Genomic DNA, 27,900 nt, shown 5'->3' on the forward strand with positions numbered 1-27,900 from the left:
TAGACCCTTTTTCCTGTCAAAGGCTACCAAGATATTTATAACATCATTTATGGGCCATACAGAATTAACAACTTTGTGGTCCAGGAGGTGGCACAGTTGATAAAGCATTGGACTCTCAAGCATGAGGTCCTGAGTTCAATCCCCGGAAGCACATGTACCAGAGTGATGTCTGTTTCTTTCTCTTTAAAATTTTCTTTCAACTTCCTCTCTCTTTAAAATTCTCTTTTAACTTTAAAATTAAGCATTTAGTGTTGACATGAAAAATCCCCAGTTGCCCTGGCAGGCCAGACCAAATGATTTCCAGGGCCATCCCTCAGGCTGCAAAGATGGAAGTGAAGTGAGGTCTTTATAATAAAACTTTTATAATAAAAACTTTTATAATAAAACTCTATGGAGATTCGAATGGAAATAACCCAATACAAGAATAAAATCAAATTTAAAAATCTTTAAAAATTAAAAAAAAAAACTCACTGAATTTACAAGTCCAGCCTTTGCAATGTTCCTTACTCTGCACACGCAGGGGATTAGTAGGATAGGAAGCTTACTGGATCCAGACAGCGCTCAGTGTCCATAATGACAGCAGCAGAGTTAGCACTTCACATTTGATGCGACTTCAGGTTCTCAAAGTACCTTCACCCTCATAGCTCAGTGCAATTTCATGAGCTGGGAAGAGCTCGCTTTCCTACTACCATTTTAAAACCGAAGAAACTTAGAGTAAGTGAAGTTCTATGATTCACATCACATGATTAGCAGAGTCCAAGCCAGGAGCTTGTTTAATTTGGCAAAGGATCCCACTTTCAGATGAAATATTAAGGAGAACTCTGGGGAAGAGGTGGGAGAGGAAGAGGGAATGACAAGGAGCATGAGGAGGGGGAGTAGAGGATAAGTGTGTGGGAACAGCCTCTGAAAACCCTTGGATTCGACTGTGGTGCTGTGGCATAAGACTGGATCCACACCACATGCAACCTAAGGAGCTCAAGTAGTTCTTGGAATTCTACTGTTTTGCTGTTGTCGCTGGGTTTTTGTTTGTTTTTAATTGGTTGGTTTTCTGCTGTCACCGTGGCTTCAGTGTTCCAGGCATATTTTTTTAGACAGAAAGAAAGAAATGGAGAAACGGAAAGACACCATAGCAGCCAAGTGTCCCTCAGTATGGGGCTGGGCTCAAACCCAGGTGACACTATGACAAGGTGCACCACCCAGGTGAGCTACCGTGACAGCCTCACTCTGCTTTTCTAGAGAGGGAGATGCTTTCACATGAAAGGACACTGAGGAAAGAAAGTACCTGCTGCGGGATCAAGTGGTGGCGCAACTCGTGGAGTTCACCTGTTACAGTGTGCAAGGACCCACGTTCGAATCCCTGGTCTTCGCAAATGGTGAAGCAGGGCTGCAGGTGTCTGTCTCTCACCCTCTCTATCTCCCTTGCCCCTCTCAATTTCTGGTTGTCTTTCTCCAATAAATAAATAAATGCAAGAAAATATTTTTTAAGAACATTAAAAAAAAGAAAAAAAGAAAACACCTGCTGCTGAGAGTTAATTAACTAGAGAGAGAAAAGTAACTGTAGTCAGAAGAACTGCATCTAAACTCATGGCTCCAAGATAACACCATGTAGGAAGGCCCTAAGTTCAGACAGACCCCAGTACATTCTGTTATTCTTTGGGCGGGGGGGACGACAGGCAGAATGAGCCCCAGACACCAGGCAGAGTGACAGCAGCTGAAGAGCCATGGGGTTTTTCACAAGCGAACCCAGAGCTCTGGGTGTGAGGGAGAGGACATCTCACACCACCCCAGGCCACGGTAGCATGTCGGCCTGCACTAGGTTGCAGAGTGGGGGCTACAGATAGCCAGGAGTGAAAGGGGCTGTGTCCAGCCGATACCCTAAGCGTTCCCCAAAACAGGGACAAGCAGTTCACAAAAGCTTAGCAGAGGGATTGTTTCTGACATCACAGGCTGCAGGCTGCTGAGGCCCACAGCCAACGTTTCTCAGGAAGCTGCCTATTCTCAGCAAATGGCGACAGGCAGTGTCATTACAATTTCTTGGCTGGGAACTTTTTTTTTTTTTTTTTTTGGATGGCAGATCTCTATATTAGAGTACTTTGATGAGATTCTAAAGTTTTATCAGGGAACTCTTTTCTGCATGATAATGTAACAGGCAAGCTGTAATAGTTAATTTATACAGAAGAAAAAATATATTTTCCAAGTTAAGACTAAGTAATAATAATAATAATAAAAGACTAGTCTGAATAAGAGACACCAGGAAGAAAAAAACATGGTATTCCTTAAGATATTTTTTAACTAAATGAAGACATGTTTTTGCTATTTTTTGTTCTTTGGGATATAAATATGGAATAGTTTTATGACTTTTTTATCATTTTATTGAAGGGGTTAATGGTTTACAGTACAGTTGTTAAATCATGGGGGTGATTCTGACACAAAATCATATCTCACTTTTCCTACCGAATGAACTTTTGTTACAGGTAAAGCCCATGGTGGAACCTAACAGCTCAGTCTTGGGGCTGGGCCTTACCTTCGTGTCTGCTGGGAGAATCACAGGCTTTCTGTGGGGTTGCCACTCGAAGGAATATCTGCTGCCTCCAGGAATGCCTCCGGGTCTTCACAGGAGTTCCACTGACATCGCCCAGGTGATTGACTTTGGAATCAAAGTCCCTAAAATTACAAGAAAATGTACTTATAAAAGGTGAGGAGAGATAAAGAGGTCTCTTATGATACTGATTTTTATTCCATATTTGTATTTCCGAAACTACAAAGTATGCCCGTCAATCTCCATCAATGTAATTGTTAATTTTTTTCCTATTCCCATTCTTACTATCCATGGTAATTTGGGGAAGCCCCGACAAGGTATACCTGCACATGCACCAAAACTACACAACTCCCACATCAGATATGCTGACTTACTCCAGGCAACCAATGCTCACTAGCCAGAAATTCCACTATCACTTAGAGAACTGCTTAATGTTTTCTCAATCTTCTGAGGATCAGAAAATATTAATAAACTAACCCAAGTCAAAATTGTACAACAAATTGACTGTATATTCTTTAAAATATCACCCAGAAAGAAAATAAGCATGAGAAAGATATAGAAGTTTAACTATAGTGCTCTTTTAAGTGACCAAAAAAAAAAAACAAAACTAAAAACCTTTGCATAGCCATCAATAATTTAACAGTTCAACCCAGGGCTTGATGTATCTAAATTAAACCCTACCTTTTTGTGTTCATAAAGTCAGAGGTGTTATTTTCATCTACAGGAGCCAGAAATTTTAGAAAATTTGGCACAGAGGAGGAAGAATGAAGTTTTTTCCGCAGGGCATTACGGTAGGAGATGCTAAGAGTTTGGTTGAGAAAGATTTTAGGATAAAGAAATACAAATACCCAAAGTATATAAAACATGAACTTCAAAATAAAAGAAACACTTTTGCACTAATGCAAAGTAAATCAGACCAGGTAAGAAACCAAAAAATCATTTACAAATGTGATTTTAGCAAATAAAAACTCCACTTTAAATTAATGACATTGGTGAGTTAATTTCAAAAGCACCAGTCTATGCAGTTATGAAAGGTGAACAAATTCTAGAAGTCTGCTGTACATCCTTGTGCCTTCAGTTAGCAACTGTACTATGCACTCAGAGTCGGTTAGAGGGTAGATAGATCTCATGTTAAGCACTGTTGCAAGAATAAAACAAGAAAAAACACATCAGTCTATCTTCCAAAATGACTCTTTCCTTTCAAACGAGGAAAAAAAAAAAATCACTCTCCTCAATGAATGAGGGCATTTTGAAACGACACAAATTCTAACACTGTGTGTGTGTTTACTGCACACACTAGATGAACAGATGATGAAAGCATGGACAACAACTTGCCATCTAAGGCTTATTTTCATAATGATTTGAAGAGATTCATCAACGGTAAAAATCAAGTTGGTGATAGACTGAAAACCATCAAGCCAGTGATAGACAGACAGACAGATAGACAGATGAGCATGCAGCAGCACTGGGTCCTTTGCACGGACTTCCCCTCCATCCAGCACATCCATGTGAACCTCCCCAGAGGACAGACGACACTGAACTTGCCATGCGTGTGTGCTCACCTCTTTGGCACAGCATTCCCACTTTGCTCTCCACTGGAGTTATGTTTTAGGTACTTAAAAAAAATTGGCGAAGAGGCGGAGGGGTTAAGACGAGATGGAGGAGCAGGAGCTGGAGATGGACCTGAGCAATGTTTAGACTCGCCCCCTGGAGGGTAGTCCACGCTAACAGCAATTAGAGAAGAGTACGGGGGTTAGAGGGCGGAGGGGAGGGCCGTGGAGGGCAAACTCAAGGGGGAACAGGAGAGAATGCACATCTGCTGCCACCCCCCTTTAAACACCAAGGGTCCCTGCGAGGGGAATGGTCCCCGCTCCTCATCAGCACTTTCAACTCTCCCATTGGCAAATGTAGTTTTCAGGGGGTTTTTTTGGTTTGGTTTTGTCTTTTAAAGCAGTAATACAAAAGGTCACTCTCGATCGCTTTCTATATGCCTCAGTGCCCAGCAGACCTTCTTCCTTTGTGGCCTCTCTTAGGAACTGAGAGAAAAAAATAAATCGTTTCTTTTTTTTAAATCAAACAAAAGCACAGGCAAACAAAACAAAACAAAATCTAGACTTCTTTTAAAAATATACCTCTCTTGAAAATGAACAATGACCTGGCTGGAATTTCAATGTCTCATTTCCTGAGAAAAAGAGCTCACAGGAGAAGCAGAATAGGTGTGCTGAAGAAGGGGAGAAAGTGGGGTGGAGCTGGACTTCTCTGCCCCCTCACAAGTTACATCCGTCTGGGCTGATCCCTTAGGAAGCCGCATGCGTGCTCAGGGGAGGGAAAAAATGTGCTACTGGGGAGACGAATCCCCACTACCACTTCCGGTCCATGCGAAACAGTAGGCTTACCAAGAGAACTAGTAACCTCCAAACAGGAGCGTTTTCATCATGACTCAAACAGGGGAGAGGGAGTACAGGGGGGGCGGCAGAATAGATGTACATACAGTGTTTAAGAGACATGACAAGAGTTAATAATAATAATAATAAGCTATGCTGACTCCAAGATGTCACACTTACTATCCTTCTGAAGTCTGAATTGTTTGCTGTGGGAGAAGGGGTTATAGTTACCCATCCAAACCCCAGAGAACCATCAGTGTCTAATTTCAAGGGATGATGGAAACACAGCTGAGGGGTTCTGCTGTATTGTTCCATGGAGGTTAGCACTTATCACTCCTTTACTGGAAACATTCCAAACACCTTCACTGGACTGTCCACGGTCCCAGTGTGACCGCACTGACACACACACATCCTGTGGCCTTGTGTTGCTAGATGAAGGCAGTAAGCATGTGCCAGTGTGGTCCTACTGCATGTTTGTACGATGTTTGTAAACTGACGAATGTTACAAGACTGATAACCTTATTTTTGAAAGATAACAATTTTTATTTAGGGGCCGGGTGATGGCGCACCTGGTTTAGAGCACATGTTACAATGCACAAGGACCCAGGTTCAAGCCCCCAGTCCTTACCTACAGGAAGAAAGCTTCACAAGTGGTGAAGCAGTGCTACAGATGTCTTTCTGTCTCTCCCCCTCTTACCACCCCTTCCCGCTCGATTTCTGGATGTCTCTGACCAATAAATAAATAAAGATTTTTTTAAAAACATGTATTATGGTCTCTGGCACCTAACATTCAGATTAATTGTCAACGGACCCTGGAAGGACAAGTGAGAACTTCTGCTACTACAGTACTTCCCAACTCTATAATCAAGAAACCCCAACAGTACATGAGAGCCCAATATTGAAATTAGCTAACTTCACTAGAAGACTCAGGAACTCTAACGCTGATGGAGAGGTTAGAAAACCTATTTGAGGGGACCGGGCAGTGGCACACCCAGCAGAGGATGCATGTTGCAATGCTCACAGACCTGGGCTCAAGCCTCTGGTCCCTACCTGCAGGGGAAGTTCACAAGCAATGAAGCAGTGCTGCAGGCATCTCTCCCTTTCTACCTCCCTCTTCCTCCTCAATTTCTCTGTCTCTAGCCAATAAAAAGTTGTCAGGATGCATTTTTGCATAGAGAAAAAGACAGAAAAAAATATGTTATGGCTTTTCTGACAACCCAACAAATAAAATAAAATAAAATGACATCTGTTTCAAACTGTTGAGACAGAGAAGTTAAGCAAATATGTCCGGGCAGAGCTGGGACTAGAATTCAAGGCTTCAGGGTCCAGCACTTTGGGTTCATCTCTTAGCTGTGGGTCCAGCCTGTCCCTCCCCTCCCACTCTGCTGCATGCACCTCTGCCCCACTGGAGAAACGTCCCAGGTTTTCAAATCCCTGCTCACCCACCCTGGGTTTTGCCTTAAAGCCAGTAGTCTACATTTAAGGCTCATATCTGCTCAGCCCTGTTTCTTCATCATGCCAGTTCTGTTCCATGAGCAAGTGTCACCTAGATTAACATTCAAGGGGAGGGCAAAGGGGCAGGACATGTTGCAGCTCAACTCCACCTTTTTTTAAGTCCAGAAACCTGACAGGCATCTCTTAAACCCAACAAGCATACCTGGACCACACGTACCTGGCTCTAACAGGTACACCCCAGCTATCTACACAGCAAGTTCCCACCGCAAGCAAGTCTTACTTTCGTTCATGAGGCGTCTCTGTGCTCACTGAGTGGTACCTCATCAGCTTCCTCTGAGAGCCCCCAGGAGATGCCTGAGCTGGCTCCGGAGGCTCCTGGCTTTCCACAGGGAAGTGGCTCAGGGTGTTGGCACGTCTCCGGAAGCCCTGCTGGGGTGAGAGTGGGGCGGGCATATCCTCGGGGTAGCTGTCGGAGTCGCTGGCCAGGTCGTCCGAGGAGCCCAGGAGTCTGAAGGAGCTCTCGGAGACAGGCAGGGCCTCCTTCTCACAGGTGCTCGGCTCCTGACACAAATCACACAGCACACCATACATGTCACAGGGAATCTGCAGTTTTCACAAACTCTATCCCCAGGGGCAAGCAAACATGCCAGTGTGTAAGCACATCTCCTTGCAGTGCCATCTAGACGCTACAAAAACTATGAGGAACTAAATACCTGCTTGTCAGAGACGAAATGCTAAGTTTGACAGACACACAGGAACAGGCCAAATGCATAAGCCCCAACATAGGTCTGTCCTAAGCAAAGCTGCAAATAGCCCCCCTGCCAAAAAAAATAAATAACAGAACTTTTCTCTGCTGTGTGTAAGGAGAAAGCACACTATACAACCTGTTTGCACTGTCTAAACCGCTCAAGAAGCTCTATATCTCTATGTATGTACTGGAATGTGGCAGGCACACTTTTAATTCTCTGAATCTGATGTAACGCTAACACCTAACTTGATAACCTTGAGAGCAAAAGCAACGTCCTATTTTTAAAAAATTTTATTAATCATTTAATATTGATTTACAAAATTATCAGATCACAGGGGGATAATTCCACACTTTTCCCATCACCAGAGTTCTGTGTCCCCACTCACTCCACTGGAAACTGCAGTAGTTCCCCCAAGATCACAGATATGAATTGATTATTACTGCTATCACTATATATATATATATATATATATATATATATATATATATATATATCCATCTTCTTTCTTTCTTTTTTTTTTTTTTTGCCTCCAGGGTTATTGCTGGGGCTTGGTGCCTGTACCATGAATCCACTGCTCCTGGCGGTCATTCCCCCCCTCCCCCACTTTGTTGCCCTTGTTGTTGTAGCCTTGCTGTGGCTATTACTGTTGTTGTTGATGTCGTTCATTGTTGCATAGGACAGAGAGAAATGGAGAGAGGAGGGGAAGACAGAGAGGGGGAGAGAAAGATAGACACCTGCAGACCTGCTTCACCGCCTGTGAAGTGACTCCCCTGTAGGTGGGGAGCTGGGGGCTCGAACCAGGATCCTAACGCCAGTCCTTGCGCTTTGCTCCACGTGCACTTAATCCGCTGTGCTACTTGCCCAACCTTTCTGTCCATCTTCTTTCTATGGTCCTGACTTCTCTTCCTTTCTAAGTCAAACCTATTATTTATTTCTTTTTTTTTCCCCTTCTTCTTCTCTCTCTCTAGGTCCTGATGAAATTAGAGTTCAGCGCTCACTGTTAATCTTTCCCTAACATTTACCTCTCTAGGAGTACAGATCAAAATATTTTATGGGGTGCAAAAAGTGGAAGGTCTGGCTTCTGTAATTACTTATGTTACCATGTACATGCATGACCAGCCCTTTTGCCCTATAAAGTTTAGAAGCCTAAAAGGAACTTAAGAAACAAGAAAGGGGAGACACAAAGCAACATTTGGACTGGGTTTGGTGTATTACATCAAAGCAAAAGACTCTGGGGAAGGACGGCAGTGTGGGGATCTGAAGAGGGAGCTGGTGCATGGTGGTGGAAAGGATCAAAGTTGGGGGTGAGTGAGTTTTCAGACATTTATCATGGTGAGATGAGAAATTTTACCTATGTTTCAACAACTGTACTGCAAAAAAATTAAAACCCCCCCAATTAAATTTTATACATACACACACACACACACACACACACACACACACACACACACACACGAAATCTGGATTTTACATGACTGGAGAGATGAGGTTTCCCATCAAAAGGACATAGAAAGGAGATGAGCTAAGAGGGACCCAGTTGCTGGCTTCTTCAGGGTGTCACAGAAAGAGAAATGTGCTTACTTTGCTGGTGTTACCCAGCGGGCTACATGTGGAGTTGTCCAGATCCAGGCTGGTGGATTGTTCCTGGAGGCCTCTGGCTTTATTACCCTACAGAAAGAAAATGCAATCCAATTATGGCCCTGAGGCTTCCACAAAGGCACTAGCTAGAGGCAGATCATTCTAACTGATAAGCACAGGAAAAATGCAGCTACTGAGAAATGCTGCCAAGCACAGGCCACATATTTACAGTCAACAACTGACATTTCTCTCCCCTGACCTCTCTATTTAATAACACACCACCCTAACCTAAATGTTCCCCCAACACCTAGGGATTCAGTCATTTGGTATAAGAGACCATTTCATCTGTGAAGACCAGCAACTGTAAAGGCCAGTGTCTTCGGTGACTCCTCCTCCCACTCACCCACTCACCCATCCATGTGGCCATTCTCAAAGGCAGCTACCACCACCCCAACCCTGGCTTTTTAAAGGGACTTTGTCTCATTAGCTTGAAGGATACTGCAAATTTCTCAGAGAGACCTTGAAGCAAAAGAAATTTTAACTTTTCTTTTTCGAAGCACTGGGGACCCACATGTGTGGTTCAACCATTTCCAGGATGATTTTATATTCTTTTGAGAGAGAGAGAGAGAGACACCAAAGAGCTGCTCCACCATGCATGAGCTTTACCTCAGTGCTATGGTTCTCCCATGTGATGCCAGGACTCAAACCCAGGACTTTGCATATGATAAGGCCTATGCCCTATTGGGAGAATTGTTTCACAGCCCAAAGCTTAGCTTTTCTTGTGATGATAATAATACTACATGCGTAAAGCAAAAAGTGTCGTGGAATCAAAAGAAACCACGTTCCAGAAAGCTGTGGAGGTGGAGGAAGAGAAATCAAACTCTGATTTCTCAGAGGTAATATTCAAAGTTATTATATTGAGATGGGGGGAGTTATATCATAAATAATCCCAAGACTGAAGTCTTTGTGTTTTCTTCTTATAGAGCTGCAAGCCTTTCTGTAAATGTCTGGAAAATCAACCTCGTGTTTTGTGAGCCGTATAGTATCTGTGGCAGCTATTCTACACAAAGGTAGATTCAGACAACAGGTAAATGAATGCTGGGGCAGAGTTTCAATAAAGCTTTATTCACAAAATAGGAGATGAGTTGCATTTGACTTGACGGCCTTAATTTGGTGACCTGTTATAATGAGTTCCAGTCTCAAAATAGCAGTAACTGACAATAACTGGTTTTTTTAATTCTACCTAATGACACCCACATCTTGACAAACTTAATCCATGGTCTCTATAAGGACTGGCCAACAAATAACATTTTTGGGGAGACAAAAAAAAATTCCATGAGATATGATATAAAAGAATAAAGAATTTTTTTAACCTCAGGCCACATTAAAAGACTGAGTTAAAATTTTAAAAACTGGGGGGGGGGGGGCATGTGGTGGTGTACTGAGTTAAGCACACATACCACCATATGCAAGGAACCAGGTTCAAGCCCCCACTCCCCATTTGCAGGAAAGATGCTTCATAGCAGTGAAGCAGGTATGCAGGTGTCTTGTACTTTTCTCTCCCTCACTCTCTTCCCTTCCCTCTCAATTTCTCTGTTCTGTCAAATAAAAATAAAATAGATACAGGAAAAGAAATAAAGGAAATAAGGAAGGAAGGAAGGAATAAGGAAGGCAGGAAGGAAGGAAGAAAGGAAGGAAGGAAGGAAGGAAGGAAGGAAGGAAGGAAGGAAAGAAAGAAAGAAATGGCTGCCAGGAACCATAGTAATTCATACTGCTGGTATCAAGCACCAGCAGTAACCCTCATGGCAATAAATTAATTAATTAATTAAGTAAGTAAGTAATTTTAAAAAAACCTTAAGTTAAAGTGCAGTTAACATTTTAAATTCAATATTCATTAAAACTGTTTTCCCTTCTATGCTTTATCATCAACACAATGGAACAATAGCAAAATAACTAAATCTTATGTTCTCTGAAAGTTGTTTATAATTAGGAGAAATAATATCACTTACCCGGGACAAAATATTTTCTAAAGACTCTGTTAATGACCTCTTTGCTTTGTTTTTTAGCATATCTAGCCTAAATCGAGTGGCACTGGGTGGTAACTCATTTCCAATATTCTCCGCAGGAATCTGTGGTGTCTGGAAAGTCAAATGATGCAAACAGTTAAGTCACGTATAACTTGCTTCTTTCCTTCATAAAGAAAGGACAAGCTTCCCGAAAGCAGCTTTTGGATCCTAGGCCATTTTCTGCATGACTTCACTTCATGCTTCTGGATGACATGGTTACTGAGTGTGGGAAAATAAAATTGTCTCAAAAAGTTGCCTTGCCTATTCCCAAAAAGAAAAAGGGACACAAATTATCAAAATATTAGGGACACAGCTAAAGCAGTATTGAAAGGGAAACTTATAGCCATACAATCACATATTAGAGAACAAGAAAAAGCTCAAATAAACGACCTTACTGCAGGCCTTAAGGACTTAGAGAAAGAAGAACAAAGGGACCCTAAAGCAACCAGAAGGATGGAAATCTCTATAATTAGAACAAAAATAAACAACACCAAAAATAAGAGAACCAAACAAACGATCAATGAAGCCAAATGTTGGTTCTTTGAAAAATTAAACAAGACTGACAAACCCCTAGCCAGACTCGCGAAAAACTAACTAACTAAATAAATAAATAAAAGGGAGAAGACCCAAATAAATAGAATTGTAAACGATAGAGGAGATATCACAACTGACACCACAGAAATCCAGAAAATCATGCGAGACTTCTATGAAGAACTATATGCCACCAAGCTAGAGAATCTGGAAGAAATGTAAGAATTCTTGGAAACATATACCCTTCCAAAACTGAACCAAGAAGAACTACAAAACCTAAATGCACCAATCACAGACAAAGAAATCAAAACAGTTATTAAGAACAAGAGAATATAACATAAACTGCAATAATTTACCTGGAACCAAAAAACACCCAGAATTGCCAAAATAATCTGAGGAAAAGAAACAGAAATGGAGGCATCACACTCCCGGATCTCAAACTATATAATACAGTCATCATCATCAAAATAGCCTGGTACTGGAACAAAAATAGGCACAAAGACCAGTGAAACAGAATTGAAAGCCCAGAACTAAACCCCTATAGCTATGGACATCTAATCTTTCATAAGGAGACCCAAAGTATTAAATGGAGAAAGGAGACTCTCTTCAATAAATGGTGCTGGGAAAACTAGGTTGAAATAATATGCAGAAGAATGAAACTGAACCACCGTATCTCACCAGAAACAAAAATCAACTCCAAATGGGTCAAGGACATGGTTACTAGACCAGAAACTATCAAGTACTTAGAAGAAAACATTAGTGGAACACTTTCCCACCTAAACCTCAAGGACATCTTTGATGATACAAACACAACTGCAAGGAAGACTAAAGTAGAAACAAATCAATGGACTACATCAAATTGAAAACCCTCTGCACAGCCAAAGAAACTATTACACAAAGAGACCCCTCACAGAACGGGGGAAGATCTTCACATACCATACATCAGACAAGAGACTAATCACCAAAATATACAAAGAGCTCAGCAAACTCAGCAACAAAAAAGCAAATGACCCCATCCAAAAATGGGCAGAGGATACGAACAAGACATTCACTACAGAAGAGATCCAAAAGGCTAACAAACACATGAAAAATTGCTCCAGGTCACTGATTGTCAGAGAAAAGCAAATAAAGACAACATTGAAATGCCACCTCACCCACATAAGAATGGCATACATCACAAAGGACAGCAGCAACAAATGCTGGAGAGGCTGTGGGGACAGAGGAACCCTTTTGCACTGCTGGGGGGAATGTAAATTGGTCCAATCTCTGTGGACAGCAGTCTGGACAACTCTCATAAGGCTAGACATGGACCTTCCATGTGACCCAGTAATTTTTCTCTTGGAATTACCCAGGTGCCCAACAACAGATGAGTGGCTGAGAAAGCTGTGGTATATATACACAATGGAATACTATGCAGGTATTAAGAACAATGAACCCACCTTCTCTGACCCATTTGGATGGAGCTAGAAGGAATTATGTTAAGTGAGCTAAGTCAGAAAGATAAAGATAAGTATGGGATGATCTCACTCATAAACAGAAGTTGAGAAAGAAAAACAGAAAGGGAAACTTAAAGCAGGATTTGACTGAATCTGGAGTAGGGCACCAAAGTAAAAACCCTGGGGTGAGAATGAGAGTACATATTCAGCTTCCCAGGGCAGCAGGGGTGGTAGGGTGGGGGTGGAGGTGGAGGTGGATAGAACACAGTCTTTTGGTGGTGGGAATGGTGTCTATGTACACTCCTATTAATTTTTAGTCATATAAACCACTATTTAATTAATATGAGAGGGGAAAAATTCATCGTATGTCTCAAACTTTTTAAAGCACAGACTGAGTATTTTTAATACATAGGCTGAGTCTTTGATAATGTTGACTCAAAAGCCTATACCAGGGAGAACAGAAGCAACTGGTGGCACAGCTATATACAAATAATGTCAAAGGAGATAAATTATGGTGATTTTGGGTATTATACAGCAAATCCTAACAAAGGGATTTTTCAAAGTTTACCCAATTACCAAATAATATGATGATAACAATATCTATTGTCTTCTTGAACCCTAAGACAGCAGGAACCTCACATTTCCACTATAGAGCCTATATTTCCCCCAGTCCTGGAACCCCTAGGGTGGGGTGCACTTTCCTGCATGCTTCTCTCATACCAAATAATATTGCATCCGCCAATCCCAACCTAATCAACACAGCAAGTACCACCCCAGCATGCTTCACTTCAGACTGTGTCCAGAGACATCAGGCGTGGAATGACAACCCTTCAGCTTCATTACTCGGGTGAGACCTTTCCTTTCATAGTATTCTCTAATTCCATTCAAGTTCACTTCCAAAACAAAGTCCCAAAACCTAAATATAGACCAGGTCCTATAAGACAGAGCATATGTTCACACACATCCATATACTAGGGCAAAATATATACCTGAAAGCAAAAGTACACAATAGTCTGCAATGAGTCAGTATAAATTTCCTAATGAAATAGTACCTAACTAGACTTAGATACACTCCTCATATGCTTCCTATTACAGTTCTCTCATTCACTCCAAAGCTAACTTTAGCAAAGCAAGGACTGCAAAAGCTGAATAAGGGCAAAAGACTGGCATACTTTAATGTTGACTCTTTAGTCAGTATCAGGCCACACCATCAACTGGGGCTCTATTCGGGGACTCCTGAGATTCCCAAACAGACATGATGGGCCTAGACCTCAAATAAATCTCTCTCTCCATTGTTACCATTCATCTCTATCAGGAACAACACGATAGACCCCTTTGTCGGCCCCCATAGGCATTTGCTCTCAACTTGGACCAACAATGGTAGAGAATGTTCCATCCTCTGAAGGGAGGATGAACAACATACTCTATGCTACACCTGAGGAAGATGGGTCCTGAAATTAGGGCAGCTTGGAATGTTCCTACAAATGACAACATAATGTGAGCTCAGATCTATAGGGATGCAGAGGTCACATAGGTTCCTAAGCTGAATATCAGCCCCAGACCAAATCAAATTGGTAGGGTTCACAGTCAACAATATTTATATCCCTTCCCCATATTGGGGAACTACTCTCTTCCCTGATCCAGCTTTCTGTCCCTTTTCCAGCTATGACAACACCTCCCCAGACAATAACTTGGATCCACCTGCATATCAGATTTCAGGCTCAGAGAAAAAAAAATAAAACTAGTATAGCTACAGGTCCTTAGAAATATAACTAAAAGGAGGTGGGGCTACAAGCAGCAGCAGATGTGCTTCTACCCTCGCCTCTCCTCTCAAGGATCAACTAGGAATACCAAAGGGGACCAACTGGAACAACCGAAACAAGACAGGACTAGAACAACTTCAGGAACCCAACAAATCACCAGTGAGTGCAAACATGTGTGGCTGGTGGACAGAGAGGAGCCTAGGGAGAGATTAAGTGGCTGGTAATAGTCCGGCAGCTTATCAGTTAAGACACCACCTCCAGTCTGTTTCACCAACAAGGGGACAGCTGAAGGGAGGAGAGGACTCCCCAGAGACTCACCAAGTGCAACTCTGAGTCTCCACTGCTACTGCCCTCAGAATCTGGAGCAGCAGCAAAATTCTAGCCAACTGGATACAGCAGTATATTAAAAAGATTGTTTATCATGACCAAGTGGGGTTTATCCCAGGCATGTAAGGTTGGTTTCATATACGGAAATCAATCAACGTGATCCACCACATCAACAAAAGCAAGACCAAAAACCACATGGTTATTATCAGTAGATGCAGAGAAAGCCTTTGACAAAATATAACATCTCTTTATGATCAAAACACTATAAAAAATGGGAATAGATGGAAAATTCCTCAAGATAGTGGAGTCTATATATAGCAAACCTACAGCCAACATCGTACTCAATGGTGAAAAACTGGAAGCATTTCCCCTCAGATCAGGTATGCCCACTATCACCATTACGATTCAACATGTGTTGGAAGTTCCTGCCATAGCAATTAGGCAGGAGCAAGGAATTAAAGGCATACAGATTGGAAGAGAAGAAGTCAAACTCTCCCTGTTTGCAGATGACATGATAATATACATAGAAAAACCTAAGGAATCCAGCAAGAAGCTTTTGGATATCATCAGGCAATATAGTAATGTGTCAGGCTACAAAATTAACATTCAAAAGTCAGTGGCATTCCTCTATGCAAACACTAAGGTAGAAGAAGTTGAAATACAGAAATCAATTCCTTATAGCAAGAAAAACAACAAAATATGTAGGAATAAACCTAACCAAAGAAGTGAAAGACTTGTATACTGAAAATTATGAGTCACTCCTCAAAGAAATTGAAAAAGACACAAAGAAGTGGAAAGATATTCCATGCTCATGGGTTGGAAGAACTAACATCAAAATGAATATACTATCCAGAGCTATCTACAAATTTAATGCTATCCCATCAAGATCCCAATCACATTTTTTAGGAGAATAGAACAAATGCTACAAATGTTCATCTGGAACCAGAAAAGACTTAGAATTGCCAAAACAATCTTGAAAAGAAACAGCAGAACCGGAGGCATCACACTCCCAGATCTCCAATTGTATTATAGGGCCATTGTCATCAAAACTGCTTGGTACTAGAACATGAATAGACATACTGACCTATGGAATAGAATTGAGAGCTCAGAAGTAAGCCCCCACACCTATGGACATCTAATCTTTGACAAAGGTGCCCAGACTATTAAATGGGGAAAGCAGAGTCTCTTCAACAAATGGTGTTGGAAAAAAATGGGTTGAAACATACAGAAGAATGAAACCGAACCACTATATTTCACCAAATACTAAAGTAAATTCCAAGTGCATCAAGGACTTGGATGTCAGACCACAAGCTTATCACACACTTAGAAGAAAATATTGACAGAACTCTTTTCCGCATAAATTTTAAAGACATCTTCAATGAAACAAATCCAATTACAAAGAAAACTAAGGCAAGCATAAACCAATGGGACTACATTAAATTTAAAAGCTTCTGCACAGGTAAAAAAAAACAAAAAAACTACTACCCAAACCAAGAGACCCCTCACAAAATGGGGGAAGATCTTTACATGCCATACATCAGACAAGAGGCTAATAACCAGAATATATAAAGAACTTGGAAATCTCAACAAGACAACAAATAACCCCATCCAAAAATGGGGGGAGGACATGGACAGAATATTCCACAGAAGAGATCCAAAAGGCCAAGAAACACATGAAAAATGCTCCAAGTCTTTGATTGCCAGAGAAATGCAAATAAAGACAACAATGAGATACCACTTCACTCCTGTGAGAATGTCATACATCAGAAAAGGTAGCAGCAACAAATGCTGGAGAGGTTGTGGGGTCAAAGGAACCCTCCTGCACTGCCGGTGGGAATGTCAACTGGTCCAGCTTCTGTGGAGAACAGTCTGGAGAACTCTTAGAAGGGTAGAAATGGACCTACCCTATGAGTCTGCAATTCCTCTCCTGGGGATATATCCTAAGGAACTCAACACACCCATCCAAAAAGATCTGTGTACACACAGGTTCTTGGCAGCACAATTTGTAATAGCCAAAACCTGGAAGCAACCCAGGTGTCCAACAACAGATGAGTGGTTGAGCAAGTTGTGGAATATCTGTTTACACAATGGAATACTACTCAGCTATAAAAAATGGAGACTTCACCGTTTTCAGCCGATCTTGGATGGACCGTGAAAAATTCATGTTAAATGAAATAAATCAGAAACAGAAGGATGAATATGGGATGATCTCACTCTCAGGCAAAAGTTGAAAAACAAGATCAGAAGAGAAAACAGAAGTAGAATACAGGTCCAAGAAGGATGACATAGGACCTAGTGGGAGTTGTATTGTTTTATGGAAAACTGGGAAATGTTATGCATGTACAAACTTTTGTATTTACTGTCGAAAGTAAAACATTAATTCTCCAATAAAGAAATTTTTAAAAAACAGAAAAAGAAATATAACTAAAATATGCCTACTAGCTATCTACAAAATGGAGGACCACCCCCCCAACACTTCATTTGCATTATTCCAGCCTTTAGGTCCATGATTGTCCAATAATTTGTTTGGCTTTGTATGTTAACTCTCTTTTCAGCCACCAGGTTCCAGATGCTAGCATGATGCCGACCAGACTTCTCTGGACAGACAACCCCACCAATATGTCCTGGAGCTCCGCTTCCTCAGAGCCCTGCCCCACTAGGGAAAGAGAGAGGCTGGCTGGGAGTATGGATCGACCTATCAATGCCCATGTTCAGCAGGAAAGCAATTACAGAAGCCAGGCCTTCCACCTTCTGTATCCCACAATGACCTTGGGTCCATACTCCCAGAGGGATAAAGAATAGGAAAGCTATAGGGGAGGGGAGGGGATACGAAGATCTGGTGGTGGGAATTGTGCGAGGTTGTACCCCTCTTACCTGTGGTTTTGTTAATGTCTCCTTTTTTAAATAAAAAAAAATAGGAAAGCTCTCAGGGGATGGGATGGGATATGGAGTTCTGGGGGTGGGAACTATGTGTATACCCTCTTATCCTATGGTCTTCTCAGTCTTTCCTTTTTATAAATAAAAATTAAAAACATATTTAAAAAGAAAAAGGCTACTGGGAATAGTGGACCCATGCACATGTGGTGAGCCATGCACTGAGCACATCAATAAACTTGGTGGGAAAAAGAAATAATACAGAATTGAACACTCAAGAGATAGTCGTTCGTGATGACTAATCTTGTGTGTCGACTGGACCACGGTGCCTAGATATCTGATCAAACATTAAGCTGGACATTTTTATTGACTATATCTGAGAAACAACTGGAGTTTCACATGAGACAGAAAGAGAAAGAAGGCAGAGCACAGACCAGGTGGTGGCGCACCTGGTTGAGCACACATGTTACAGTGCTCAAGGACCCAGGTTCGAGCCTCCGGTCTCCACCTGCAGAGGGAAAGCTTCGCAAGTGGTGAAGCAGGGCTATACGTGTCTCTCTTCATCTCTCCCTCCCCATCTCCCCTACCCTCTCGATTTTGGGCTGTCTCCATTCAATAAATAAAGATAAAAAAATAATAAAAATTTTTTAAAAAGAGCACACTTAGGTACATGGGGTGCTGAAGATTGAACCGGGAACTTCAGACATATAAGCCCAGTGCTCTAGCAGTTAAGTCATTTTTCCAGTCACTGGACATTTTTAAAAATCTGCTATCGAGTGGGGCCAGGTGGTGGTGCACCTGGATGAGCGCACACATTACAGAGCACAAAGACAAGACACAGGTTCAAGCCCCTGGTCCCTACCTGCAGGGGCAAAGTTTCACACATGGCAAAGCATTTTTCTTTCTTCGGTTAAATTTTTTTTTTTTTTAGTTTTTAAAAAAGTATCTTTATTTATTGGATAGAGACAGCCATAGATTGGGAGGGTAAGGGGAGATGAAGAGGGAGAGGAAGAGAGGGACACCTGCAGATCTGCTTCACCACAGGACCAGGGGCTCAAACTCGGGTCCTTGCACGTTGTAAAAAAAAAAAAAAAAACTGAACAAGGCTGAGGGCAGGGTGGCAGGCAGGCTCAGTACCTCCATCTTGGGTAAGGGAATTGATGGCAGTTCAGTCTCTGAATAGCATATAAGTCAGGTTCTCAACCTGTCGGATTTCACAGGGCACGTATATCTCCACTGGCTCTCAGCTGCCTATCACTGAATGTACGCTAAAGGCAGGTGTGATTCCCATTTTACCTGTGAGAAAGGTGGGGTGGCAGAGACTAGCTCCCTGCATGTCACACAGCCTATCCCAGCAGTACCTCCTCTTAAACCTCATTCGTTCTGTTACCAGAGGGAGGGGCCAAAGCACTGCTTTACGGTACATGGAGTTGCACCTGATTTATGACTTTGCTGTTCTCATGTACTGACAGGACTCAAACCCGGGACCTCCCATGGGAGGCACATGGTCAACTGCCAACCACACACCTAGTGCTTATACCATGGCCTTCCGCAGCAACTGTCCCACCTTCGGGAGAATTTAGATAGAATCTCCACTCACCTTCCCCAAGCACAGTCTAATAGGCTCAGCTTTACCCTGACATGTGAAAGGTCAAAGGCTTCAGTGTCAGTTTCACGTGGTGTCCCAGCGAAAACGCGAGAGAGGAACATGTGGTACCTGCTTTATCTCCCCAACATGGATGTGAGCTTTCTGCTTCTCTTCATATAGACATCTCAGGAAAGAAATAATCAACTCATTCTCTCGCTGCTCATTTCTCGGTCTCAATTTCTTTAAAAGAAAAAAAAAAAGCAGAATCAATTAATTTTACTCTCAGCTGTCAACAAAACTGGTAAGAAACCCTTTTGGAAAAACAATTTCCCACTATCCACTAACAAGCGCTTTACCCAATCAACACACTAGGGGGCACAAGTGATCTTAGAAGTAGAGATGAGTTTTTCAGTAGGAAGTAAGACAGTAGAAACCGTGGGTTGGGTTGGTTTTAGCTTTTGGCATGCTGTGCCCTTATACCTAAAATAAATCCTGATGTACAGATAGAGTCATAGTTAAAATACTGAATAAACAAAAAAAATAATAAACAAGTAGTCTTGAAAACAGAAGAATGTAAGTAACAAAATTGATGTAAACATCTGAAGGTCAAGAGCCATAACAAAGCTACAGTTTTATAAAATTCTTGTGAAGGAACTAGAGAGGAAAATAGCCTCGGGAGTCAGGGTCATGGTTCCATATGTCACATGCTTACATCATGAGCACTTTCTAAAAGTCCCACAAGGCATGGATTGCGCACAAAACTTAACCTTCATGGCAGGAACGTCAACTTGTAGTTTTAAATTTTATTTTTAACTCTCTGCATCTTTCAGCAGAGTGCCGACAAAGCACACTGGTCTAGAAATCTTCCCATCTGTCTTCTACTCTGTCTTTATCTGATATTGAAAGGGGATGGGGAGGAAGAGTCCAATGGGAGCAGTAGAATTGTGCAGGTAGCACAACAGTGTCAGGCGGTAGCACAGTGGGTTAAGCGCAGCGCAAAGACCAGAGTAAGGATCCCAGTTCGAGCCCCTGGCTCCCTACCTGCAGGGAGTTCGATTCATAGGCGGTGAAGCAGGTCTGCAGGTGTCTATCTTTCTATCCCCCCTCTGTCTTCCCCTCCTCTCTCAATTTGTCTCTGTCCTGTCCAACAACAACAATAACCACAACAACGATAAAACAACAATGGCAACAAAAGGGGAAAAAATAGCCTACAGAAGCAGTAGAATCGTGGTGCAGGCACTGAGCCCCAGTGATAACCCTATAGGCAAAACAAACAAACAAGAATTGTGCAGGTACAAAAAAGTCCCAGCAGCAAAAAAATAAATAAAAATACAAAATCTGGGAAGCAACAAAAACTCATTCACAGCTGGGAGAAATGTGAAAGGAAGGGCATGGCCAGTCTGGAAGCCTGTGTGGTCATTTCTTAGGGAACTGAACCCTTACCACACCATCACATCGCTTAGGATTTACCCAGATGAGGTGAAAAAAAAATGTCTATGTAAAAACCTGCCCACAAATGTTTATAGCAGCTTTACTCACAATAGTCAAAACTTCACAACAACCCAATTGTCCTTAAGTAAATGAATAATTAAGCTGTGGTACAGCCAGACGATCGGGAATTATAGCAGTAGTAAGTTACCAAGCCGTGGACAGACATGGAGGAATCCTACTGGCGTGCTGTTAATTGCAAATAAATCAGTCTGAAAAGGCTACTGTAAGGCTACGATTTGGTGACATTCTGAAAAGGACAGAAATACGGAGACAGAGAAAGGTCAGCTGAGGGGATGATGGGATGTGGAACGCCAGTAGTGGGAACTGTACCCCTCTTATCCCACAATCTTCGTCTATAACTATTAAATCACTAATAAATACAAAAAGAAAAAAAGAAAATGATCATACACTTAAGAGAGATGGAAGGAGTGGGGCGGTAGCACAGCGGGTTAAGTGCACAAGGCGCAAAGTGCAAGCACCGGCATAAGGATCCCGGTTCGAACCCCGGCTCCCCACCTGCAGGGGAGTCGCTTCACAGGCGGTGAAGCAGGTCTGCAGGTGTCTGTCTTTGTCTCCCCCTCTCTGTCTTCCCCTCCTCTCTCCATTTCTCTCTGTCCTATCCAACAATGACAACAATAACAACAACAATAAAACAAGGGCAACAAAAGGGAATATTTAAAAAAAGAGAGAGAGAGAGATGGAAACCCAATCCCTCTAGAATACTTGAAGTTTAGATGAACAGCTAAATTAAAATGAACTGATTAGTAAATACTGTAAACTGGTTGAGTTATATAAGTATTAAAAATTCATACTTTTCTTTAAGGTATCTTTTTTAATATTCATTTATCCCCTTGTTTTATTGTTGTAGTTATTGTTGTTATTGATGTCGCCATTGTGTTGGATAGGACAGAGAGAAATGGAGAGAGGAGGGGAAGACAGAGAGGGGGAGAGAAAGACAGACACCTGCAGACCTGCTTCACCGCCTGTGAAGTGACTCCCCTGCAGGTGGGGAGCCGGGAGCTTGAACTGGGATCCTTATGCCGGTCCTTGAGCTTTGTATCACCTGAGCTTAACCCTCTGCGCTACCACCAGACTCCCACTTTTCTTCTTTTTAAAAAAAAAAAGAAAAAAAGAGAAAGAAAGGTCAGCTATTGCCTGGGATGGTAGACGGTTGGAGGGAAAAGCAAATAAGAATGTTCGATGAGATCACTGAAGCACTGATTTCTTCGAGGCCCTGGAAACTCCCTGTGTTTGGCCAGGTTGTCACAGATGCTGTCACTGATCTATCCTTATTTTTCAGAGTTGTTATGAGGATATAAGATCATCCACAACCAAAAAAGAATAAACACTTCTGAGCAACTGTTAGGAAAAAAGAAGGGAGAAGAAGGTTGGACTAAAGGGTGAGTAGGCAAGAGCACAGAGAACAGGGGCAGGTGGTGAAACTACTTGGAATGATACTACAGTGACAAATCCATGTCATTCTACATTCCTCAAAACCCACAGAACCTATAGCACCAAGAGCCCCTCATGGAAATTATGGGGTTTAGATGGTGATAATGCATCAATATTGGTCCATCATGCCAGAGATGGTTAGGTCTTCTCTTCGAAAGATCATGAATACAACAACTGTTTAGTACAAAAAAAAAATTCTTTTTATATACTGTTATCTATTTGTATTCTTTAAGTCAGCTCCTTGCAGTGCTTGCTAATCCTCTAACAGAGACCCTCAGACTTTCTTCCTCTTTTTCTTATTTAGGCAACGGGGAGATTGTGAGCTCTAAAGCCCAGCCCAGGGGTGGAAGAGACAGTTCTCCATCAGGTATCAAAGATGGGAGAGGGTTGAGGGAGTCACGCTGCTGCCTGACGGCCACTGTTGGCAGCACGCCCTTTTGCAAAAGAATAAATGCCTTGCTTCAACTCCTTATTTTTTGCCTTGACAAGTAATTTTAATTGGACATCATTTACAACAATCAGTTTAACAAACCTATCATACTAAGGAGTAACGGGAGAGGGGCGGGGCTGTGAAGTTATGTGAGCAATCGCTGTGCTTTATTCTTAATTTTTCTGATTAATTAAAAATTATGTCTGGGGAGACAGCATAATGGTTATGTCGAAGACTTTCAAGCCTGAGGCTCTGAGGTCCCAGGTTCAATCCCCAGCACCACCATAAGCCAAAGCTGAGCTGTGCTCTGGTCTCGCTCTGGTATCTGTCTGTCTCTCTCTGTCTCTCTCCCCCTCTTCCTCTCTCTCCTCTCATTAAGAGAATAAATGAATAAAATAAATAAAAGTGATGATATAATTTTTCTAGAAAAGAGGAGCAAACAGAAATAGGAGAGACAAGAGAGAGCAGCCCTTTTCTTTCTTCTCCTTATCTTTAATTAAACCACTGAGCTACTTTCATCAAAAAAAAGTGTATTTCTTTTGAAGATAATATCAGTGATCGCTAGCTTTAAAATATCAAACTGATTAACAACACCATAATAAAAGAATTATTGTATGTATTTTCCTTATCTTAAAATATGCCTGAAAGAAATTCTTCAAAGTGGGAGGTGGTGAGGCTACACAGCTAGCACAATGTCCTCTGCATAGTAAAATGTGTGCTTCTACCAGATAAGCTATCTCCTGGCCCCTCAATGCGTTTTTAAAGCAGATTTTTGTCACTGTTTTGCCATAATGAATTGCGTGCATATAAATTTGCACAGGCCAAAAAGAATCTCAAAATGACAACCACTGGGAACTTCTTACTGCTGCAAATCAGAATCTTACACACTACCTATCCTGATTCATTGCACTATTATTATTATTTTTTTTTTGCTTCCAGGGTTATTGCTGGGGCTCAGTGCCTGCACCATGAATCCACTGCTCCTGGAGGCCATTTTTCCCCCTTTTGTTGCCCTTGTTGTTGTAACCTTGTTGTGGTTATTATTGTTATTGTTGATGTCGTTCGTTGTTGGATAGGACAGAGAGAAATGGAGACAGGAGGGGAAGACAGAGAGGGGGAGAGAAAGACAGACACTTGCAGAGCTGCTTCACTGCCTGTAAAGTGACTCCCCTGCAGATGGGGAGCCGGGGGCTCGAACCGGGATCCATTCGCTGGTCCTTGTGCTTTGTGCCACCGCCCGACCCCTCATTGCACTTTTTAAGAAAGCTATATATGCAAAAGAAAAGATAACCCACATTAAGGAAGGGGTGTGTATCTTCTACAACTATCAGAACATCCCCCCAAGATGATTTGAAAAAAAGTACAGGAACAGACTGGCATCAGATGAAAAGGCGTTAACATCAGGGACCAAATATCTGCTTATTACTTGTTTCTTTTTACTTTCAGCTAACATTCAGGAAATGTGAAAAACCTCCCCAGGCTTTCTTACTGCCAACATATGTGAGGTGCACTATGGGAGGAGGTAAAGGGCTCAGAGAGCTCTAAGATGTGATGAAAAAGGTAAAGACGGTCCAAAAATTTTTACATTAACAGAAAGCAGACCACATCTAGTCGTTCCCCAATGAGGAGGGCAAATTCACAATGCAGGGTTGCTTGGGCCAGCAAAATAGCTGCTTTGCCATTTGCAAGGACTAGGCTTGAGCCCAGCCATCACTACACTGAAGGAAGCTTTGGTATATTGTGTGTGTGTGTGTGTGTCTCCCTCTCTCTCTCTGCCTCTCCATCTTTATCTTTATAATAATGCAGTTGCTCACTTTCTTTTTTATAATGTCCCATCAATATGCAGAGTCCTTGCCACTCTTCTCCTCCCCCCCCCAAAAAAAAGAGATTTATTCTTTGTCCTGATGGACTCTCCTCCCTAAAAATGGCCAGGAAACCATCAGAAATACCCCTAAGCAAAAGCAGATGTGAAATCTATGATGAGCTCACTGAAGAGTCGTAAGGTGCAGACAGCAGGCACCCACACACAGAGCAGTGTTCCTGGGCCTGTTGCCTCCAAAGGCAAATGTATAAGCATGTTTCCAGGTTTAACACTGGAAGCTACTGAGCTCGGTTTCTGCTGGCTGTTTTGGTTTTCTTTTTAGAGTGGAATGACAGTATTGCTCCAGGTAACATTATCCAAGTTTATTTTCAAAGTCAGAAAGAAGAAGAAAAAAAAAAAAAAAAAGGCAGAGGAGGGACAAGTTATGCTCCACTAAAGGTACAAAGCATGACTATCCTGCTCAAGGATCAAACCCTAGCCAGAGAGGGGCTGCTGAGGTCTCCAGTGGAGCAGAAGCGGGCCCAGGACCCTAAGTCCGGATTTCTAGTCTCCCAGATTCCAGTCTTTCCCACTTTCTAACTTCCTCTTCTCTGGTTCTAGAATATTTTTTTTTAATGGAGGGATTTCCCAGGGTTAGTTGTTTTCACCATGAAAACCAACACCTAATAGGAATCTGCATTCTGGCCTGGCCCCTCCAGGCAATGTTAGATCTTAAACACCAAGAGGAACAGGGCCACTGCCCCAGGCCTAGGACAGTAGTGATTCAGCCAGTTTTCATCCACAGCAACTCCCAGGACAGCTGCCCACCATTTCATCTCTTTCAGAAATGAAGAGCCGGTACATTACCTGAACCTCCTCAAAGATCATTGCTTGCTCCTGGTTTGTTAATGTGGTCAGGTGCTTCTGGAGTTCTAGTTTGGTCTTGGAAGAATTCATTCCTGTAAAACAAAAAGAAGATGCGCATGGAAACACTGGAGGTAAAAGCTACCCGGGGGCATTAACACCATTACTCTCTATCACATTCTTACCCACCCTCTTCAGGCTTTCAAGAGTTTGCAGGAGTGCTGAGTCAACAGTAAAAGCTCACCTTTTTTCAGTTGGAACCTCTTCCTGTGCTATGTCCTGCTTTAAACCCCAGGTCTGCATAGTTTCATTTAGCATCTCAGTGGAGAGGAGTCCATTAACCTCATTTACAGGCAAAGCAACTGAGACAAAGAAAACTCACATTTTCCTTCTTTTGCTTTTAAACATTTTAGTAAGAGGGAGATACAGAGAGAAACACAGAGAGAAAGGCCAGAACACTGTTCAGCTCTGACTTATGGTGGTGCTGAGCTTTGAATCTGGGAACCTCAGAGCCTCATGAAGGTCTTTTGCAGAACCACTATGCTATCTCCTGAGCCCAGAGAACTCACATTTTCAAAGCCCACCACCACCTAGAACTCTATCTCAGGGTAAGGTGGTTCTAAATTACTAATTTTTTAAATACTACTCCACATTAAAACATCTCACCTAGTGAGAATATTGTCCCTATAAAAATGATAGACTCTCAGGAGTATTTGTATATAAGTTTAATAACTGTTCTTAAAGAGAAATTACTGTTCCATTAGAAGAAGAAAAAAAGAAAGACCAACATTTTCTCTTGTACAAGTTCCATGCCACACAGATTTAGTTCACATGGCAAATGTATTTCCTTTTTACCACCTCATAACCCTTAATAAACTTAGGAATGAATGAGAGATAGCTCAGGGTGTTAGAGCACAGGACTTGTACGGGACTGAGCATTCAGGTTCTATTCCTGGCACCATCATGTCAGAGCTAAGCAGTGCTCTGATCTGTTACTCTCCTCTCTCAGATGGAAGGGGTGGGTGGTAGATTCATTATGCAGGCACTGAGTAATAACACTGGTAGCAAATAGTAATGATAATAACAAATCAATGAGTAAGATAATCACTCAGTAATTATCAACTAAAAACTCTCCCTGCACATGAAGGGTGGCATGCACACTGTGTGAGCACCTATTGTGGAAATACAATATTGGTGATGAAGCTTCCACATGCAGAGGAAAACCCCAAGCTCAAAGGAGAATTGGGCTAATTACACACTTGTACACAGTCTGTGGTGAAATAACGAAGCCCAGTAATTCTCCATACAGCAGTTAGGAAGAGCTCTTCTGCGACTTTGACCCTCGTCTTCAAGATGCCTTCATTCACCTGGTCCTCCTCGCTGCCCCATTTTCAGGCAGAGCCCAGTCCCAGAGCCTGGCTCTCCTCTGTCTACTGAGTGACCCCCGGGCTGGTTTTCAGTATCTTCAGCCACTTCTGGGTGGGGTCTGCAGCCAGAAGCCAGCACATTTCCCCACACATGGCAAAGGCCTTATGTGGAAACAGGGAGGGAAGGAACAATGCAGCCAAAGGCAAAGGGAATCAAGGTTATTCCCGAAGCCCCAAAGCCATTTCCCCCAGCCTGGCTTCTGGCCAGCCGCTTTCACAGTATGGGTGCTGAAAAGGCTCTCCTCACAGTGCTCTGATGAATGGCCTCACGTTGCCAGAGGCAAATTTATTGACAGAGCAACGGGAGAGTTAGGTCTGACTTTTTTCTTCTTAGTGGAAGTGTAAGTCATTCAAGGAATTCCCAAAATGCTCCTCTAAATCTTAAAATGAGCCAAGTACTATATAGAACTCCTAACAAGTCCTGCACTAAACAGACACCAGCACAACTGCACCTCATGTGTAATAAGTGCACAGTGGGGTGGAGAGAAGTCTCAAGGTAATCAGTATGTCTGGCATGTTTATTCTGTGATACAGAGCATGACTTTATCAGTGGGTTATGGGAATACAGTTTCTGTCTCTTTTTATGACTACATCATTGGTCCTCTCTGACTATTTGGCCAGAACTTAACTTCTTAGAATGACCTTTTTAGAAACGTATATTTGAATAAACTACTTCCTTTTACTTATTTGGAACACTATATGGGGGAGAGGGGGGTTGTTCAAACTATTTTTTTTTTTTTAAAAAATGGTCTTTCACAAAGCAAAACTAGTGCTGGGTTTGATGTACTACACTAACACAAAAGACTCTGGGGAAGGAAAGGGAAGAAAGGGAAGAGGGGAGGGCATTTTGGGACCAGGGTACATGAGAGTGGAAAAGAGCCCAAGTTGGGGATGAGAGCTCTGCGGACATCTATCATGATGAGATAAGAAACTGTACCAATGTGTTAATAAGTGTACTGTAAACTACTAACCCTCTTTGTCCAATGAAATGATTTTAAAAATTAGTCTCTCAGGAGTCAGGCGGTAGTGCAACGGATTAAGAGTACGTGGCGTAAAGTACAGGGACCTGCACAAGGATCCCAGTTCAAGCCCTGGCTCCCCACCTGCAGGGGAGTCGCTTCACAGGCGGTGAAGCGGGTCTGCAG

At 42.3% G+C, this 27,900-nt stretch overlaps 1 protein-coding gene across 5 annotated transcripts in view; it reads right to left on the reverse strand.

Annotated features, from left to right (window-relative positions):
- Window positions 1-27,900, reverse strand: part of TBC1D1 (TBC1 domain family member 1) — a 272,373-nt gene that overhangs the window by 97,373 nt on the left and 147,100 nt on the right. For 3 of the 5 annotated variants that reach the window (XM_060188219.1, XM_060188218.1, XM_060188221.1), the window contains 8 exons: window positions 25,332-25,423; window positions 19,420-19,530; window positions 10,715-10,843; window positions 8,709-8,795; window positions 6,659-6,939; window positions 4,102-4,263; window positions 3,221-3,340; window positions 2,525-2,664 (listed from right to left, as the gene is read on the reverse strand). In XM_060188219.1, the coding sequence (XP_060044202.1) occupies window positions 2,525-2,664; window positions 3,221-3,340; window positions 4,102-4,263; window positions 6,659-6,939; window positions 8,709-8,795; window positions 10,715-10,843; window positions 19,420-19,530; window positions 25,332-25,423 (1,122 nt within the window). The remainder of the gene's footprint in view (window positions 1-2,524; window positions 2,665-3,220; window positions 3,341-4,101; window positions 4,264-6,658; window positions 6,940-8,708; window positions 8,796-10,714; window positions 10,844-19,419; window positions 19,531-25,331; window positions 25,424-27,900) is intronic. The other 2 variants (XM_060188220.1, XM_016187994.2) reach the window with 2 other exon arrangements.

Source organism: Erinaceus europaeus, chromosome 3 (genome assembly GCF_950295315.1).
Source record: "Erinaceus europaeus chromosome 3, mEriEur2.1, whole genome shotgun sequence".
Taxonomy (NCBI): domain Eukaryota; kingdom Metazoa; phylum Chordata; class Mammalia; order Eulipotyphla; family Erinaceidae; genus Erinaceus; species Erinaceus europaeus.